We start from the raw sequence: 20,082 nt of genomic DNA, 5'->3' as shown, positions 1-20,082 counted from the left end.
AGAGCCTGTATGGTTACCCTTCTCCAATTAGGCAAAGATGTCTGTACCCTGACTTTCAATGCCTCCTTGAGTCCGTCCATTAGCACAGAGACAGCTACTTTCCTGTGGTTCTCATCATTCTTTATATCCCTTACCCCGGTGTATTTACCATTTCATGTAACGTTCTATGAAAATATTCAGATGCTAGTTCATTTTCTCTCTGTTGGTTGGAGAAAATTTTATTCCACTTGACATCTGTGGGGAAATATAATCCTAATTGCACATTGATCTGTTTTACGCTCTCCGGATTGTATTCATCAGTCAGAGGACTGTCTGCCTCTATCTTACAATCAGTTATGAATTTCTTGGTGTCAATATTAGGTGGTAGGCACACTCTTAACACTGTCCGCAAATCTTTGTTTGCCCAGATCTTTAATGAACTTCTGGCATCTGGCTAAATCTCTCCTGGGATCAGGGAATTCTGAAATGATTGACCGCAGATCCGATCTGGTCCACGGGCAATACATCACAGTATGGCTATCGGGTCTCCCACTGGGAGTTGCTATTACCCAGACAGGGTGTAACCCAACCACTCCATTCCTATTCGACTCACTGTGGGGCATTATTGTCTCTGTGTAATGAACAGTCTCATACCTACCGGTGGCTATGATCTCACCCATCCCTCCTGTGGAAGACACAGTCATCACTCTTACCGGTTGGGCTGTGCCCACCTGGGTTTCCTGCATGGCGGCTGCCTGAGAGAGGGCTGAGATCATGCTGGGTTCGTCATCCTCTTTTGAACTATGACCTTTGAGAGAACTTAAAACAGGGTACAATATGCATGGGTTAGGGTTAATACAATTTATAAGTGCATTCCTATCATTTTCTGATGTACCATTGGTTGTAGCTGTCTTCTCTCCATCGACATATGGTGGTGGTGGTGCACTCGCATTCGCATTACTGTTTGGTTTGGAATTCACTGCACGAGCAAGTTCCTTTTGCATCTCTCCCTCTTGTTGCCATATGTTTAAACAGTCGTTATGTCTGATCTTTTGTTTATTAGATTTGATCAGACATATTCTATTCCTTACATTCTTCAGCACCTCTGGTTCAAAACTACCAACCCTAGGAAATGATGCCCTATCATCAACAGTCATTCATACCCATTTGTCACAAAAAGCCTCTGCGTGTGGACCATACTTCCCACACATTATCAACCGAGCGGACCCTCTTGGCCTCAACTCTTCAGCCTGAACCCTGGCTGCCGAACGTTTCTCGCTTGTCCACTTGGCTCCCCTCGCAGACTTTTGACACAATCCCCAAATGCACAATACGAGCAAATGGTGATACTGTAAGTCCTTACCGAGCGAGTTTCACTCACTCTTGACTCCGCTGGCCAGTACCACAACTCACTCCAATAGTGACCCCCGTGTACCCAGACTAGGCCCCTACCAGACCCCTCAGCACTGAAATTATTGAAGCATTAACAGAATCAATACAACACCTGTTCAGTGGAGGTTAAAAGTCTGTTGGAATGTTTTCCTGAGAGAGAGTCAGCGAAAAATTCCTTCTACTTTACACAAATCACGTCTGCGTATGCTCCACACAGCGCGTATGATGACACAATTGCGAAAAGAATGCAAATGGTATCACGTTGCGCCGCTTATTACACACACAGAGGTGCGGTCCAATCGCACAGCCTATAGATACTTGTTATCTATATGCCCTATGATCACTGGAGTCGATTTCATAAGCTGCGCTCCTCAGCTGGAGCGTAACACTAAAATACTTCTACACGTTGTAGTACGTGCCTACTTCCTCAATACTCTACACGTTGTAGTACGTGCCTACTTCACAATCTATTACGCTCCTCTACGCGTTGTAGTACGTGCCTACTTCGTTAATACGTAAGGTTGCGACCCTTTCATGCCGCCAAGCCTCTGCCAACTCAGCATCTCTCACGGGATCCCGGTTTCTCCGGGGGTTCAATACGTTCACACCTGCTTTCAGCTCACACTAATACACAAGGGGGCAGATGTATTAAGCTTGGAGAACTGATAAAGCAGTGATAAATGCAAGGTGATAACGCACCAGCCAATCGGCTCCAATATGTAAATTGGCAGTTAGGAGCTGATTGGCTGGTGCGTTATCACCTTGTACTTATCACTGCTTTATCACTTCTCCAGGCTTAATACATCTGCCCCAAGGTTTTCTGTACAGAAAAATATCACTCCCTTTGATTGACAGCTTGTCCCAGAGGTAGTGCACTTTAAACAAAATATTATAATAATCTGCTTTTAAAATCGTATAGTTACTTGCTACTGTATAAATGTCTTCTGTTCCGCCTTTAAATGTATTCCTATTGGGTGGTTAAACTTGCACTCGCTACTTCACGCAACCTTGCGTAAGCACGCAACCGTGCGCGTTCCCGTACGTTTACCTCACATACCGTACCACGTGTACAACGTGCGTTCGGAACTGACTATACCACACTTATCACGATCAATGTGAGCAAAATGCTACTGCCCACTTACACAATACACTGTTGTTCCTCACACTCGCCGGAAGTCGCCCACAAGGGTAATCCTCCTTCGAGTGTTTACCTAAACTTTTAGGCCGGAACTGCGTTTTGTGTTTTTATAATTACTCACTTAACGAAATATATCAAATATATAACAAATAAACGTATCCGATTTTATGCAGATCTATAATGACTTATTACAACCTATGGCAACAATATGTGAGCGTATGCAAACTATCAGTATGCTTTGTGCACATTTTTCGCACCAAAACATTACACACAAAAGAAAGTAAATGGCTTTTCCCTGTTTTCCCTCGGTTTGCACCAGCACCTCTAAGACTATGCAGAACAGACGTGGTCTAACAACATTAGATAGTTTTAAACACAATACAAAATTACTTAAGATGCGTCTCCACCCTTTGTTGGTAGACCAAAGTCTGTTAGGCCCTGCAAGTCCGTGAGTATGTGGTGAACCGGACGAGCCCGCAACTGTTAAGTTCATTTAACTTACAGGGAAATGCTATACCTTACAATACTATGGTTCAGGCCGCTGCGGCCGCTGAATGCAGACAATACCCCTACAACGTGAATACACGTAGCGTATGCACGCCGACATGCTATGCGCACTATACAGCAACACGTGTGGCTGAATACACTTCTATACTCAAACAAGAAAGGAATGCGACACCAGTTGTATATGTTATGTTGTGGTCCAACGCAGCAACAAGTATTTACTAAAAGGGATATACACAGAAATACAACGATATCACAGAGAAGAGCTACAACCAATAATACATACGTTTGTTCGTGAGCGCTCCTGGACCCAAGACTCAGTCTGTCTTAGCAAAATGAACTTCAGAGAATTTGCACTGAGCCTGGCCAGGAAGCCTCTTTTAAACAATGGGTCCAAAAGCAATACAATGGGAAATGTAAGCTCTTCTTCCATTGGTCCGGGGGTGGGACATATCCAGTGCACTGGGGATCATTGGTCAGCTCAACAGGTGGGCGATGACTAAGTGCTGAGATGTGAGTACTGTTGTTTACATCTGAGTTCCCGCCCCAAGACCAGTTAAACCCACCACATTATCATACATGAATCCGGTATTGCTAATAACTTATTTCCGCAATATGAGACAATATCCTCACACCCACCGGATCACTGCTTATGTGACCCTGAACAATATGATCCCACACATGATATATTTATTCATTCCCATCCTCGTGGTATGTGTATATGTATGTATATGTATATACTGTGTGTGTGTATATATATATATATATATATATATATATATATATATATACTAGGTGGTTCATCGCGCCCTATGGGTGCTTTTCACACCATTGTAAGGGGATACGCCCCCTTGACCCTTGCACACCCTTGTGGCGTGCAATATTTTTATTATATGGAGTATTACCGCCAATCATAATTGTATGAGTAGTTAAATATTGCACGGACAAAGAGCGTGCAATGGTTAAGGGGTCAAAGCCCCTTGCAATGGCGTGAACAGCGCACGCAGGGCCTGATGAATCACCTAGTAGGTGCTTTGGTTAGGGGAGTGGCGGGTGCGGGGAAGACGCAGATGGTATCTGTGGGTGCCGCGGGAGGGGCGGTTGCGCGGGGAGGGTGTGTGGGTGCCGCGGGTGGGGGTCCGGAGCCACCGCTGGTGGGGGAGGAGCAGTTGCGGGGTGCCACGGGTGGGGGAGGGGTGGATGTGGTGGTGCAGCAAGTGGGGGAGGGGCGGGGGTGCTGCGGGTGGGGGGAGGGGGTCCAGAGCTACCGTGGGTGCTGGAGGGGGTGTGTGGGGGTGCCGTGGATGGGGCCCGGAGGTATTGCAAGTGGGGGAGGGGCGGATAATGCTTCTCCTGCTTCTCCTCCTGTCAGCAGCTAATCTGCTGTCCTCCCTTTGGCAGTGGCTCTCCCGTAGACTCGCACAGCAGCCAAGCAGCCAGTCACTATTGTTAGCGCCGGTGCCCCAACGCGCCACATTACAGGGAAGAAGATGCACTCAATAAACTACAGCTCCCAGCAGCCCTAAGCCGGAATGCTTCGGCGCTAAGGGTTGCTGGGAGCTGTAGTTTATTTATTGCGTCTACTTCCCTGTAATGCGGCGCGTTGGGACACCGGTGCTAACAATAGTGACTGGCTGGCAGAACTGAGTGACTAGCTGAATCAATGTAAAAGGTGAGAGTGCTGTGCAGTGTCAATGACAGTGCACACAGGCCTGGCGCTAGCCGCTCAGCAAAGGGATGCAGCGCAGGGAGGCACCAGTAAGGCGAGGCGTTCTCCCTGCTCTGCATCCCTGTGCTGAGCTGCTGCTGCTATCCCTGCTGCTGCTGCCGACTGCTGTCACACATGCAGCGGCGCTGGCAGCACAAAATCTCCTCTCCCCCTGTGACATTCAGAGGCCAGGCGGGAGCCAAAGGGGGCGGAGCTAGATGGGAATAAGGGGAGGGGCTAGACGGGACCATGCTGCAGCAGGAGGATGAGCTGCTACAGCTTTGGCCAGCCAGACTTCATTAGGTAAGTGTTTTGAAAGAGAGTGAGTGTGTGTGTGTATATACAGTGTCTGTGTATACTGTATGTGTGACTGTGTATGTGTGTAATGTATGTACAGTATGCGTGTGTGTGTGTGTGTGTGTGTGTGTGTGTGTTTGTATATATATATATATATGCACAGTATGTGTATGTTGTGTGTGTTTGTGTGTGTATGTGTGACTGCGGCATAATGTGTGTAAGCAGCATTGGTACAGGAGGCGTTACTTGTGTAATCGTCACTGGTACAGTGGGTGTTACGTGTGTAAGCGTCACTGGTACAGGGGGCGTTACGTGTGTAAGCGTCACTGGCACAGGGGGCGTTCCGTGTGTAAGCGTCACTGGTACAGGAGGAGTTTCATGTATAAGCGTCACTGCTACAGGAGGTGTTACTTGTGTAGGCGTCACTGGTACAGGGGGCGTTACATGTGTAAGCGTCTCTGGTGCAGGGGGCGTTACATGTGTAAGTGTCTCTACTACAGGGGGTATTATGTGCGCTGTTTGTTTGTAAAGTATGCGAGTTTGCAAATTTATAGTTTGCAGGGGGGCGCCGAACACCCTAGCACCGGCCCTGACTGCACACCCACTGCACTGCACAGCACTGTCACCTTTTACATTGATTCAGCGACCAGACATTACCCTCCGCGATATCAACCACTCTATCCATTACATTAGCCATCTCGGGACTTCCAGGCTGGCAGGCCAGGTGCTGTGTTGCGGAGTCTGGGGATCTGGGCGTGGCTGTGGCGGGGAGGCACTTCTGTGACATCACACGCAGAGGAGTCTCCGGGGCTCAGAGAATATGTGGCGCAGGGAGGGCTATGAAAGCCTTCCGCTGCGCCGCTTTCATACACATCTATGCCGGTGGCCGCAGCAGCTTTTGTTCCACCTGCGCCGCGGCTAGGGAGTGGGGATTGTTGATGCTGGAGGGGGCAGGCGGACTAGCAGCAGAACATAGGATGCTGCAGTAAAGGATGTTTCTCTTACGTCCTAGAGGATGCTGGGGACTCCATAAGGACCATGGGGTATAGACGGGCTCCGCAGGAGACATGGGCACTCTAAAGACTTTAGAATGGGTGTGCACTGGCTCCTCCCTCTATGCCCCTCCTCCAGACCTCAGTTAGATCCTGTGCCCAGAGGAGACTGGGTGCATTGTGGGGAGCTCTCCTGAGTTTCGCTGAAAAAAGATTTTTGTTAGGTTTTTTATTTTCAGGGAGCACTGCTGGCAACAGGCTCCCTGCTTCGAGGGACTGAGGGGAGAGAAGCAGACTTACTTAAATGATAGGCTCTGCTTCTTAGGCTACTGGACACCATTAGCTCCAGAGGGTCGGAACGCAGGTCTCACCCTCGCCGTTCGTCCCAGAGCCGCGCCGCCGTCCTCCTCACAGAGCCGGAAGATAGAAGCCGGGTGAGTATAAGAAGAAAGAAGACTTCAAAGGCGGCAGAAGACTTCAGATCTTCACTAAGGTAACGCGCGGCGGTAGCGCTGCGTGCCATTGCTCCCACAAGTACACACACAGCGGGCACTGTAAGGGTGCAGGGGGGGGGGGGGGGCGCCCTGGGCAGCAATATTAACCTCAAAGGGACACTGGTAGATGAATTAGATACTGCAGAGGCGCTATATTAACAAACCCCCGCCAGTATAAATAATTTGAACGGGACCGAAGCCCGCCGGTGAGGGGGCGGAGCTTCATCCTCCAGCACTAACCAGCGCCATTTTCTCCACAGCACACTGCAGAGAAGCTGGCTCCCCGGACTCTCCCCTGCTGAACACGGTGACAGAGGGCAAAAAGGGGGGGGGGGGGGCACATTTAATTGGCGCAGTGAGTGTATTTATATATATTTTTATAAAAGCGCTGTACTAACTGGGATTTTATTCCAGTGTCCGGTGGCGCTGGGTGTGTGCTGGCATATTCTCTCTCTGTCTCTCCAAAGGGCCTTATTGGGGGACTGTCTCCATATAGATATATCCCTGAGTGTGTGGGGGTGTCGGTACGTGTGTGTCGGCATGTCTGAAGCAGAAGGTTCATCTAAGGAGGAGGTGGAGCAGATGATTGTGGTGTCTCCGTCAGCAACGCCGACACCTGATTGGTTGGACATGTGGAATGTTTTAAATTTAAATGTGACTTTATTACATAAAAGATTGGACAAAGCAGAGTCCAGGGAAACAGCAGGGAGTCAATCCATGGCTTTGACTGTGTCACAAGGCCCTTCAGGGTCTCAAAAACGTCCCCTATCCCAAATAGCAGACACTGGGGGAAATTTACTAAGCTCCCGATTTTGACCGAGATGCCGTTTTTTCATCAAAGTGTCATCTCGGTAATTTACTAAACACTAATCACGGCAGAGATGAGGGCATTCGTAATTTTTTGCAAGTCCAAGTAAAAAATTACGAATGAATACACCATCGGTCAAAACGCGGCTGTTTAAGTATGAATCTCGGTCATTTACTAAGAAGTGCAAAGCAAAAAAAAAACAAACACTGCCGTGAAAAATTACAACTCGTAAAAAAGTGCTATAAAAAAACAGACCTTATTTTTTTTCCCGTGATTAGATAGGCATGCACGGATCCATGAGATCCGTGCATGTATATCAGTGGGAAGGGGTGGGAAAGTGCTTATTTTTTCAAAATAAATTGCGTGGGGTCCCCCCTCCTAAGCATAACCAGCCTCGGGCTCTTTGAGCCGATCCTGGTTGCAAAAATATGGGGGGGGAAATGACAGGGGTTCCCCCATATTTAAGCAACCAGCATCGGGCTCTGCGCCTGGTCCTGGTCCCAAAAATACGGGGGACAAAAAGAGTAGGGGTCCCCCGTATTTTTAAAACCAGCACCGGGCTCCACTAGCTGGACAGATAATGCCACAGCCGGGGGTCACTTTTATATAGTGCCCTGCGGCCGTGGCATCAAAAATCCAACTAGTCACTCCTGGCCGGGGTACCCTGGGGGAGTGGGGACCCCTTCAATCAAGGGGTCCCCCCCCCCAGCCACCCAAGGGCCAGGGGTGAAGCCCGGGGCTGTCCCCCCCCATCCAATGGGCTGCGGATGGTGGGGCTGATAGCCTTTGTTGTAAAAGAAAAGATATTGTTTTTAGTAGCAGTACTACAAGTCCCAGCAAGCCTCCCCCGCATGCTGGTACTTGGAGAACCACAAGTACCAGCATGCGGCGGAAAAACTGGCCCGCTGGTACCTGTAGTACTACTACTAAAAAAATACCCAAAAAAAGACAAGACACACACACCGTGAAAGTATAATTTTATTACATACATACACACATACATACATACTTACCTTAAGTTCCCACACAGGTCGGTCCTCTTCTCCAGTAGAATCCAAGGGGTACCTGTTGAAGAAATTATACTCACGAGATCCAGGGGTCCAGGCTCCTCGGGAAATCCAGGGGTAATCCACGTACTTGAAAAAAATAACAAAACGGTGTCCCGACCACGAACTGAAAGGGGACCCATGTTTGCACATGGGTCACCTTTCCACGAATGCCAGAAACCCACTCTGACTTCTGTCTAAGTGGGTTTCTTCAGCCAATCAGGGAGCGCCACGTTGTAGCACTCTCCTGATCAGCTGTGTGCTCCTGTCCTCACTGACAGGCAGCACACGGCAGTGTTACAATGTAGCGCCTATGCGCTACATTGTAACCAATGCTGGGAACTTTCTGCCCTGCGGTTGACCTAAAGTGACGTCACCGCTGAGCAAGAAAGTTCCCAGCATTGGTTACAATGGAGCGCATAGGCGCTACATTGTAACACTGCCGTGTGCTGCCTGTCAGTTAGGACAGGAGCACACAGCCGATCAGGAGAGTGCTACAACGTGGCACTCCCTGATTGGCTGAAGAAACCCACTTAGACATCAGTCAGAGTGGGTTTCTGGCAGTCGGGAAAAGGGGATCCATGTGCAAACATGGGTCCCCTTTTAGTGCGTGGCTCGAGTGTCCGTTTTGTTATTTTTTTCAAGTACGTGGATTACACCTGGATTCCCCGAGGACCCTGGACCCCTGGATCTCGTGAGTATAATTTCTTCAACAGGTACCCCTTGGATTCTACTGGAGAAGAGGACCGACCTGCGTGGGAACATAAGGTAAGTATGTATGTATGTGTGTATGTATGTAATAAAATTATACTTTCACGGTGTGTGTGTCTTGTCTTTTTTTGGGTATTTTTTTAGTAGTAGTACTACAGGTACCAGCGGGCCAGTTTTTCCGCCGCATGCTGGTACTTGTGGTTCTCCAAGTACCAGCATGCGGGGGAGGCTTGCTGGGACTTGTAGTACTGCTACTAAAAACAATATCTTTTCTTTTACAACAAAGGCTATCAGCCCCCCCATCCGCAGCCCATTGGATGGGGGGGGACAGCCTCGGGCTTCACCCCTGGCCCTTGGGTGGCTGGGGGGGGGGACCCCTTGATTGAAGGGGTCCCCACTCCCCCAGGGTACCCCGGCCAGGAGTGACTAGTTGGATTTTTGATGCCACGGCCGCAGGGCACTATATAAAAGTGACCCCCGGCTGTGGCATTATCTGTCCAGCTAGTGGAGACCGGTGCTGGTTTTAAAAATACGGGGGACCCCTACTCTTTTTGTCCCCCGTATTTTTGGAACCAGGACCAGGCGCAGAGCCCGATGCTGGTTGCTTAAATATGGGGGAACCCCTGTCAATTTTTTTCCCATATTTCGGCAACCAGGATCGGCTCAAAGAGCCCGAGGCTGGTTATGCTTAGGAGGGGGGACCCCACGCAATTTTTTTTAAAAATTTTACAGTGTTTAATTAAAAAAAAAAAAAAAAATAGAACCCCAGCACGGATCACACAGATCCGGCCGAGATTAATTGTAAAAAAGTCGGCAGTGTTTTGCTAATCACTGCCGTAAAAAACACAAAAAAAACACGAATGACATCGACATCGGAAGAAAAGAAAAACCCGAATACGACAGCTTAGTAAATCCATCGTAACAAATTCAAAAAGTTGCAGTTTTACACTTTCGATGTCATTCGTGATTGAACTTTGACCTGAAACGGGAAAATACGAATCTTAGTAAATTTACCCCACTGATACCGACACGGATTCTGACCCCAGTGTCGACTACGATGATGCGAGGTTACACCCAAGGGTGGCCAAAAGTATTCATTATATGATTATTGCAATAAAAGATGTTTTGCATATCACAGATGACCCCTCTGTCCCTGACACGAGGGTATGCCTGTTTAAGGAAAAGAAACCTGAGGTAACCTTTCCCCCATCTCATGAGCTGAACGCGTTATTTGGTAGCTTGGGAGACTCCAGACAAAATACTGCAGATTCCCTAGAGGATTCTTATGGCGTATCCTTTCCCTGCACAGGACAGGGTACAGTGGAAATCCTCGCCTAGGGTGGGCAAGGCTTTAACGCGCTTGTCCAAGAAGGTGGCGCTGCCGTCTCCAGACACGGCAGCCCTCAAGGATCCTGCTGATCGCAGACAGGAAACTACCTTAAAATCTATTTATACACATACTGGTACTTTACTCAGACCGGCAATAGCATCGGCTTGGGTTTGTAGCGCAGTAGCAGCTTGGACAGATACCTTGTCAGCTGACATTGATACCCTAGATAGGGATACCATTTTATTGACCTTAGGTCATATTAAAGACGCAGTCTTATATATGAGAGAAGCTCAGAGAGACGTTGGGCTGCTAGGTTCGAGAGCCAACGCAATGGCGATTTCGGCTAGGCGAGCCCTGTGGACCCGCCAATGGTCGGGTGATGCCGACTCAAAGAGGCATATGGAAGTTTTGCCTTACAAGGGTGAGGTTTTATTTGGAGAAGGTCTCGCGGACCTGGTTTCCACAGCTACCGTGGGTAAATCTACTTTTTTGCCTTATGTTCCCCCACAGCAAAAGAAAACTCCACAATATCAGATGCAGTCCTTTCGGTCGCATAAGTCCAGAAGAGGTCGGGGCTCTTCCTTCCTCGCCAGAGGTAAGGGTAGAGGGAAAAGAATGCCTGCTACGGCTAGTTCCCAGGAGCAGAAGTCCTCCCCGGCTTCTACTAAATCCACTGCATGACGCTGGGGCTCCACTGAGGGAGTCCGCGCCGGTGGGGGCACGTCTTCGACTCTTCAGCCAGGTCTAGGTTCTGTCAGACGTGGATCCTTGGGCGATGGAAATTGTATCCCAAGGCTACAAACTGGAATTCGAAGAGGTGCCTCCTTGACGATTTTTCAAGTCGCCTTTGCCAGCTTCTCCCCCAGAGAGGGAAATAGTTTTAGCTGCAATTCAAAAGCTGTGTCAACAGCAAGTGATTATCAAGGTTCCCCTAGTCCAACAGGGGAAAAGGTACTATTCGACCCTGTTTGTGGTCCCGAAACCGGATGGCTCGGTCAAACCCATTCTGAATCTAAAATCCCTAAACCTGTACTTGAAAAAGTTCAAATTCAAGATGGAATCGCTCCGGGCAGTGATCTCCAGCCTGGAAGGGGGGGATTTTATGGTGTCACTAGACATAAAGGATGCATACCTTCATGTCCCCATATATCCTCCTCATCAGGTGTACCTGAGATTCGCTGTACAGGACTGTCATTACCAGTTTCAGACGTTGCCGTTTGGGCTTTCCACGGCCCCAGGATTTTCACCAAGGTAATGGCGGAAATGATGGTGCTCCTGCGCAGGCAGGGAGTCGCAATTATCCCGTACTTGGACGATCTCCTGATAAAAGCGAGATCGAGAGATCAATTGCTGAAAAGCGTGTCGCTCTCCCTGAGAGTGCTGCAGCAGCACGGTTGGATTCTAAATCTACCAAAGTCACAATTGATTCCAACGACTCGGCTATCATTCTTAGGCATGATTCTGGACACGGAACAGAAGAGGGTTTTTCTCCCAATGGAAAAAGCCCAGGAACTCCAGAACATGGTCAGAGACCTGCTAAAACCAAAAAGAGTGTCAGTTCATCAATGCACTCGAGTTCTGGGGAAAATGGTGGCGGCCTACGAGGCCATCCCCTTCGGCAGGTTCCATGCGAGGACATTTCAGTGGGACCTTCTGGACAAGTGGTCCGGGTCCCATCTACAAAATACATCAGAAAATAAGCCTGTCCCCCAGGGTCAGGGTGTCTCTCCTGTGGTGGCTGCAGAGTGCTCACCTTCTAGAGGGTCGCAGGTTCGGCATTCAAGACTGGGTTCTGGTGACCACGGATGCGAGCCTCCGAGGATGGGGAGCAGTCACGCAAGGAAGAAATTTTCAGGGACTATGGTCAAGCCAGGAGGCTTGTCTACACATCAACGTACTGGAATTGAGGTCCATATACAACGGCCTACGACAAGCGGAGAATCTTCTACGCGACCTACCGGTTCTGATTCAATCAGACAACGTCACAGCCGTGGCTCATGTAAACCGCCAAGGCGGTAAAAGGAGCAGAGTGGCAATGGCGGAAGCCACCAGGATTCTTCGCTGGGCGGAAAATCACGTAAGCGCTCTGTCAGCAGTCTTCATTCCGGGAGTGGACAACTGGGAAGCAGACTTCCTCAGCAGACACGATCTCCATCCAGGGGAGTGGGGACTTCATCAAGAAGTTTTTGCAGAGATAACAAGTCATTGGGGACTTCCTCAAATAGACATGATGGCGTCACACCTCAACAAGAAGCTTTGGAGGTATTGTGCCAGGTCAAGGGACCCTCAGGCAGTAGCGGTAGACGCCCTGGTGACACCATGGGTGTTTCAGTCGGTCTATGTGTTCCCTCCTCTTCCTCTTATCTCAAAAATATTGAGAATCATAAGATGAAAAAGAGTGCAGACAATACTCATTGTTCCAGATTGGCCTCAAAGGGCCTGGTATTCAGATCTTCAGGAAATGCTCACAGAAGATCTGTGGCCTCTTCCTCTCAGGGAGGACCTGTTGCAGCAGGGGCCCTGTGTGTTCCAAGACTTACAGCGGTTACGTTTGACGGCATGGCGGTTGAACACCGAATCCTAGCTGGGAAAGGTATTCCGGAGGAAGTCATCCCTACTCTGATAAAGGCTAGGAAGGAGGTAACGGCAAAACATTATCACCGTATCTGGAGGAAATATGTATCTTGGTGTGAAGCCAAGAATGCTCCTACAGAAGATTTCCATCGGGGCTGTTTTCTCCACTTTCTACAGACAGGAGTGGATATGGGCCTAAGGTTAGGCTTCATTAAGGTACATATTTTGGCCCTGTCTATTTTCTTTCAGAAGGAATTGGCTTCTCTCCCAGAAGTCTAGACTTTTGTAAAGGGAGTGCTGCACATCCAGCCTCCTTTTGTGCCCCCAGTGGCACCATGGGACCTTAACGTGGTGTTACGGTTCCTAAAATCTCACTGGTTTGAACCTCTTCAAACGGTTGAATTAAAATGTCTCACTTGGAAGGTGGTCATGTTGTTGGCCTTGGCATCTGCAAGGCGGGTGTCCGAATTGGCGGCTTTGTCTCACAAAAGCCCCTATCTGATTTTCCATGTGGATAGAGCAGAGTTGAGGACTCGTCCTAAATTTCGGGTTAGGAAAACAGAGGCACTGTTTGTCCTGTATGCAGCCAACAAGGTTGGCGCTCCTGCTTCTAAGCAGACTATTGCTCGCTGGATCTGTAACACGATTCAGCAGGCTCATTCTACGGCTGGATTGCCGTTACCAAATTCGGTAAAGGCCCATTCCACTAGGAAGGTGGGCTCTTCTTGGGCGGCTGCCCGAGGTGTCTCGGCTTTACAGCTTTGCCGAGCAGCTACTTGGTTGGGTTCAAACACCTTTGCAAAATTCTACAAGTTTGATACCCTGGCTGATGAGGACCTCATGTTTGCTCAATCGGTGCTGCAGAGTCATCCGCACTCTCCCGCCCGGTCTGGAGCTTTGGTATAATCCCCATGGTCCTTACGGAGTCCCCAGCATCCTCTAGGACGTAAGAGAAAATAAGATTTTAAACCTACCGGTAAATCTTTTTCTCCTAGTCCGTAGAGGATGCTGGACGCCCGTCCCAGTGCGGACATATTTCTGTAAGGCTTGTATATAGTTGTTGCTTACATAAGGGTTATGTTACAGTTAAGATCAGTCTTTGGCTGATACTGTTTTGTTCATACTGTTAACTGGTTGTGTATATTCCATGTTATACGGTGTGGATGGTGTGGGCTGGTATGAATCTTGCCCTTAGATTAACAAAAATCCTTTCCTTGTACTGTCCGTCTCCTCTGGGCACAGTTTCTCTAACTGAGGTCTGGAGGAGGGGCATAGAGGGAGGAGCCAGTGCACACCCATTCTAAAGTCTTTAGAGTGCCCATGTCTCCTGCGGAGCCCGTATATACCCCATGGTCCTTACGGAGTCCCCAGCATCCTCTACGGACTAGGAGAAAAAGATTTACCGGTAGGTTTCAAATCTTATTTTTTTTCCTATCTACAGCGCAGAGACTTGCTGCAGATGCAGTGGCATACCCTCCAGCTGCACCTTTTTGGCAGGTACAGTACCTTTTTTTTATGGTCTGTACCGATTTTTGACTCTCTAAACTTCCATTGAAAGTTTAGGAAAAGGGGCACGGCCACGCTGCTGTACCCGTGGCCACGCCCCCTTTTCGAATTTGTTTCAATGTTTGTGTGTAAATTGTTGGAGGGTATGTTGCTGCAGATGCAGTGGGCCTATTTTGGGGTGTGGACCTGAAGCTGCAGCTCCATCAGCCCCATTGCTAATCCTACTCTGGGAAAACAGCAGCCAAAGGACAGAGCCTCCCATTGGATGTAACCTGTGTGGAAGGGCGTTTCTCGGCTAATCAGCTGTGGACTGGGTGTGATAGACCTGCCACTAACCCAATATATATATATATATATATATATATATATAGTTTCCTGCCATTCATAATTAGTTATGAAATATATATAAACCATGGGTTAGATGTGTTTAAACTATGTGTACGAGAATATAAATGTTATACATTTGATATATCATACATCAAATGTCGGGTCTGTAATGTCAGCTTTTTTGTGGTTTTGAAAGGTATTAAGCAAACAAGGGTCTGGCTTGTGTTTGTGTAGGTTATATTGTGTTCTTGTTTGTTCTGACCTCTAGTGTAACAATGACAGTCCAGTATCTATTGACTCAATATACATCTTTAAAACAATTGGGACAAACAATGGTATTTACACATTCCCTCTGTCCAAGGTCCATTTTCCATGGTCACAATGCCTGCTTAAACAAGACAGTCTGATACGTTTAAGACGTTGTTTGTATTGTATTCCTGGAAGTATCACCTTTGAATGTGTATAAGAGCGATTTGCTATTTTGTGACAATATGATTTTTATTAACACATGCAACTTCTACCGTAATGCACATAGTAACTTGCTGGTGAAGTGTGTATAGACTGTGTGTAAATTATTACTATATAGATAAAATATTGAATATGGTTTTGTGGCTTTTCTGTGCGCATGCGTATGTTACCGTATTTACTCATACCACACGCTAATACGCAGGGCTTCACAAGCTAATGTACGCAGCATGCGGGTATGCGCACGCTCGGCAGAACACGTGCACGCACAGAGACCACTCTGTGTGGGGTTTGTATGTGCGTAGGCGGTATGTAATATTTTTGACTTCGACAGGGGAAACTACTGTATGTTAATTTGATTGCTTCATTCTCAGAAGGAATTCTCAGAAGTTGTAATGACAATTGATAGATAATTAAGTTGACTATAAAAAATTTTACATGGCATCCTGATATACTTTTTCTTGCACATGAAAAGGAGAAGGAGCATTCTGTTTCTCAGTCATCCATTTTGTGAACACTGGGAACAAGTTGGGGTCTAGTGAATGCTGCCATATAAGCACCTTAAATGCTAAACACTTATCTGTGTTCCCCTCCCCTATACCCATGTCTGTCAGGAGCATTTCAGTTCTGGAGACGTTTTGTTTTAGTTCTTTGTTTTGCCTTTTATTTTACTCATTCCTTGCTCCAAATCATGGCTGTGGCCTGACACCTGTTGCTGGGCAGCTACTGTGATAGGACTAGGGTCTGGGGGTGCCGTAGTGGTCCCTGCTGTTGATACTGTAACCACCAGGGCACAAGGTCACTGCTGGAAAAGGCAGTAAATGGTCTTTGTGCAGTGGCCGCGCACCGGTATGGCTTCAAGGTTAGTAAAACTTTGCCCACATCTATTAGCCATAATGGCTCCGTTTCCAAGAGGTCTGTATCTGTTAGGGGTAGACTCCATGGTGGTAGCAGCCAGGCCAACTAGGATTTAATGTTGACAGTAAGACCTTACTTGACACTAACGTGGCAGAGGCAGATGGGCGGCTCTCTTTACTGACAGGCGGATGGCTATCCTTAGAAGTGGACGTCTTCTTAGGATAGAACCCTGTGTGTGTGTGTGGGGGGGGGGGGGGGGGTTCTTTCCCTTCTTATACAATTTGAAGAAACCCAACAGATGCAATAGCAATTTTTGGAACTCCAGCTCTCCCTTTCTGTACTATACATCTTGCGAGGGACCTGGTGGTATTTGTGAGAGTCTAGTTACCTCAGATTTACTGGGCGTTGTAGGAGAATTGTAGGTTCACATTATTTTTCTCTGAATGTGTCTTGTGGCTGTTTGTCTGCTTTTCTGTCATGGCTGACAAGAAAGCAAAGGTTGGGAGGGGTAATACTATTGAGGAAAAGTTTTGCCCAGCTGCCTCTCTAAAGTTCAGGTGGGATCATTAAGTGTTGCTGCCATTTATGCAGCCTGGCAGCCAAGGAATTAGCTGGTCCCTGCGCATGCATAGTGGCCAAGCTCTCAGAAATGGCCTCAACGTCTTTCTTTTTCAGATGAGCCGGAGACTAAAAGGGGTATAGCAGCTTACAGTCCAGTTCATGACATTCCAAGGTTAGTAGTTCTCTGGTAAAATGACACATGTCACTTTATGTGAAGTATTGTACAGATCTGTAACCAGGCCAATAGAGAATCACTATAGCCATAAAAATGCAGCATTACTTTCATGTGTTAAAGTTGGCCACATGTATTGTAGTTGATCAACCAATGTGGCAGCTTTTTATAATTTGACCAAAATATTATGTATGTTAAATAATATAAAAACCTACATTGTAGCATACCTCCCAACATGACCCTCTCCAGGAGGGGCACAATGCTCTGCTCCTGGACTTCCCTCTTACTGTATGATTGCCATCATCTGTAGTGAAACGCCTTTCTTATCCATTAACCTGTTCAACACATGTGTCGGCAATCATACATTAGGAAAAAAGTCCAGAAGCAGAGCATTGTGTCCCTCCTGGAGAAGGTCATGTTGGGAGTTATGTTGTAGGTCAGGGTTTCTGATATCCTAACAGTCCAGGTGTTAAGGATATCCATTCTTGAGCACAGATGTTAAATGAAACTGACCGAGGTACTAATTGGAGAGTGATAGAGTGGAGTATCTGCCAATCAGCTCCTAACTGCAATATTAAAGGCTGTATTTGAAAAAAATGTCAGTTAGGAGCTGGATGGTTGGTACTTTATCTCCTTCCACTTTATTACTATTCAAGACTTAGTACATCTGCCCCTAAGTCACCTTAGTGAGAGCCCAGTTTGGTAAAAACTGTCATGGGGTATATTTTCCAAAGTAGTCATTTTTACCAAGGGATTTAAAGGGCAATAATATTAAATGTAAAACCAAAAATATTTTGCATTTATTTTTAATGTCCTTTTAAATCCTGCAGCTAGAGTCACAAACAGTTATTGATCGGTGAATAAATGAAAATCCTAAATTAATTACTCCAATTAATGTCATGCTCCGAATACTGAGTTGGCAAACGCAATGAGTAAAAGGGTTGTCACTTTAATCCAGTACTAACGATGGCCCCATTCTCTATGTTAAGATCTAGCTATCTGGGGCCAATTCAGTCCATTTAATAACTGACACATATATAAAACGGGTATGGGCCGTTGGGTCGACCCAACTTAGGTTGACACTCATTAGGTCGACATTGCCATTAGGTCAACATGGGCGTGAGGTCAACATGTACTAGGTCGACAGGTCAAAAGGTCAACATGTTTTTGACTGTTTTAGGTGTTGTTTTCTCTGTAAAGTGACGGGGAACCCAAATTAGTGCACCGTGTCCCCTTGCTTCGGGCAAGGTGCCTCGCTCCGCTACCGCTTCACTCGGCACAGATTACCGTTCCAATCGTAGTCCACGTGGATCGTTAAGTATGAAAAAATCACAAAAATGTAAACAAAATGAAAAACTCATGTCGACCTTTTGACCTGCCGACCTAGTACATATCGACCTAATGACATTGTCGACCCAATGAGTGTCGACCTAAGTTGTGTTGACCTAACGACCGTAACCCTATTACCCTATAACCTTTTTTACCAATTACGGTTCTGCGGTTGAATATCTTAAGTCTTTGTTTCAGATTAATTTACATAATCATAATTTACATGTGTTCATAAATAAAAGGGTGCTTGCCAACACCCCCTTTTAGCCCAGATGTGTGAGTCGGCTATATGAGTGAGACTGTACAGTATTTTGGCTGGGGATGATTAAAATCCAGACAGATCTTAGTGAACCCCTCTAACGCAGCTTTAGAATACTTTGGCCAGAGCGACTGACAAATAAGTGTAATTAAACAGTGTGATTTACTAGGGATTAAGAAAGATAATAATTTGTTCTCACCATTTACAGGAGGACATTGTCATTTGAACCAGACACAAGTGGCCATAAGGTTACAGCTAGCAGAGGTAAGATCCGAATTAGTCATCATTTACAGTACTACTTTAAAACCCATTTCTTTTTACAACCTAGTAAAATAATCCATCAAACATCCTTTTGTCCCATAGTCTACACCACCATGAACAACAGCAATTTAAGAACTACTTACACACCAAATATACTGGAAACAGATGATGCCAAAGAGAAACACAAAAAGGACAAGAATGTCTTCAAGAAGTTCTTCAAAAAATAAAAGCTATGTAATGTAATGAGATATCAGGCTGGCCTCACAGAATCTACATATAATATTAATTAATCACGCCGTCAGGCTTACATTTAAAAGCAACAGCCCCCAGTACAGTTCTCAGTAAAACTGGCCTTTTTTTGAGTGAATATGGTCAGTATTTAATTTTTCCCCCAGGGCTGTTCTCATTAAACAAAATTAATTTGATTCTAAATATATGAGCAGATGAACCACGTTTTAGAAATCAATACTAAATTCTCATATTTATGAAAGTGTTCAGCAGTTATTGCAATTCTGAATACTAACACCTTTATTTTTATAATGATACTTTGTAATAACAGAGGAATTTTAAGTGAATGTGCAAAAAAATGATTGAAAATTATTTTTTCCCCAATTAACCTTTGCACTTTGAAATGTGACTGCATAAAAAACAATTGTTATACAGTACTGTATGTTAAAATGTTAGTGGTACAAAGAATGTATTATTTAAATTAAGTATATGTCAAGCGTTCTATTGTTATCTGACTAAATTAAGTATGTGTTAAACGTTTTGTTGTACTGTATAATGTATGTATGGATAGAATAGAGGAAAAACGTAAATGATTTAAAAATAAAGGTTAGTTGTACAGAATAACACTGTAGATAGATACTATTTATTCAGTATCTGCTTGGAAGTCGGCATTTGTTAACCATCCATACTACTGTTGGAAATAATTACATGCTTGCAGGTATCACGTATGGTTTTTAACCTTGTTTTTAATTAATTAATATCAGAGTGGATTGCACAGTTCCACATATTACTGATCCCATTTGCAGAGGATAAAAAGCTTTGTCTTCGTTTGTCATATATAAGTCTATCACACAGCCTGCACCAGAGCCGGATTAAGACCATGGGGGGCCCGGGGCACTTAAGAGAGTGGGGCCCCTAATAGAGAAGGCAGAAAATATATATATATATATACACACACATATACATATATATATATATACACACACATATATATATATATTTGCCTCCCCAAGCAGCACACCCCCTGCCACACCGCAGATCGGATCTCTCTTCCGATCCGATCTGCGGTGCTGTGCTCCCCGGATCCCGTCCTCACTGCAGCAGCGGGCGCACAGACAGGACAGCTGAGCTGAGCGACGGCTC

At 46.4% G+C, this 20,082-nt stretch overlaps 1 protein-coding gene across 5 annotated transcripts in view; it reads left to right on the top strand.

Annotated features, from left to right (window-relative positions):
* Nucleotides 1-19,563, top strand: part of SPTBN5 (spectrin beta, non-erythrocytic 5) — a 704,607-nt gene extending 685,044 nt beyond the window's left edge. For all 5 annotated transcript variants that reach the window (XM_063947637.1, XM_063947638.1, XM_063947639.1 and 2 more), the window contains 3 exons: nt 16,805-16,862; nt 18,659-18,714; nt 18,814-19,563. In XM_063947637.1, the coding sequence (XP_063803707.1) occupies nt 16,805-16,862; nt 18,659-18,714; nt 18,814-18,938 (239 nt within the window). In that variant the 3' untranslated portion in view covers nt 18,939-19,563. The remainder of the gene's footprint in view (nt 1-16,804; nt 16,863-18,658; nt 18,715-18,813) is intronic.
* Nucleotides 19,564-20,082: the final 519 nt, after the last annotated feature.

This window comes from Pseudophryne corroboree, chromosome 12 (genome assembly GCF_028390025.1).
Source record: "Pseudophryne corroboree isolate aPseCor3 chromosome 12, aPseCor3.hap2, whole genome shotgun sequence".
NCBI classification, from domain to species: domain Eukaryota; kingdom Metazoa; phylum Chordata; class Amphibia; order Anura; family Myobatrachidae; genus Pseudophryne; species Pseudophryne corroboree.
Note: the sequence above shows the minus strand (reverse complement) of the source record. Positions and strands in the feature narration are given on the sequence as shown.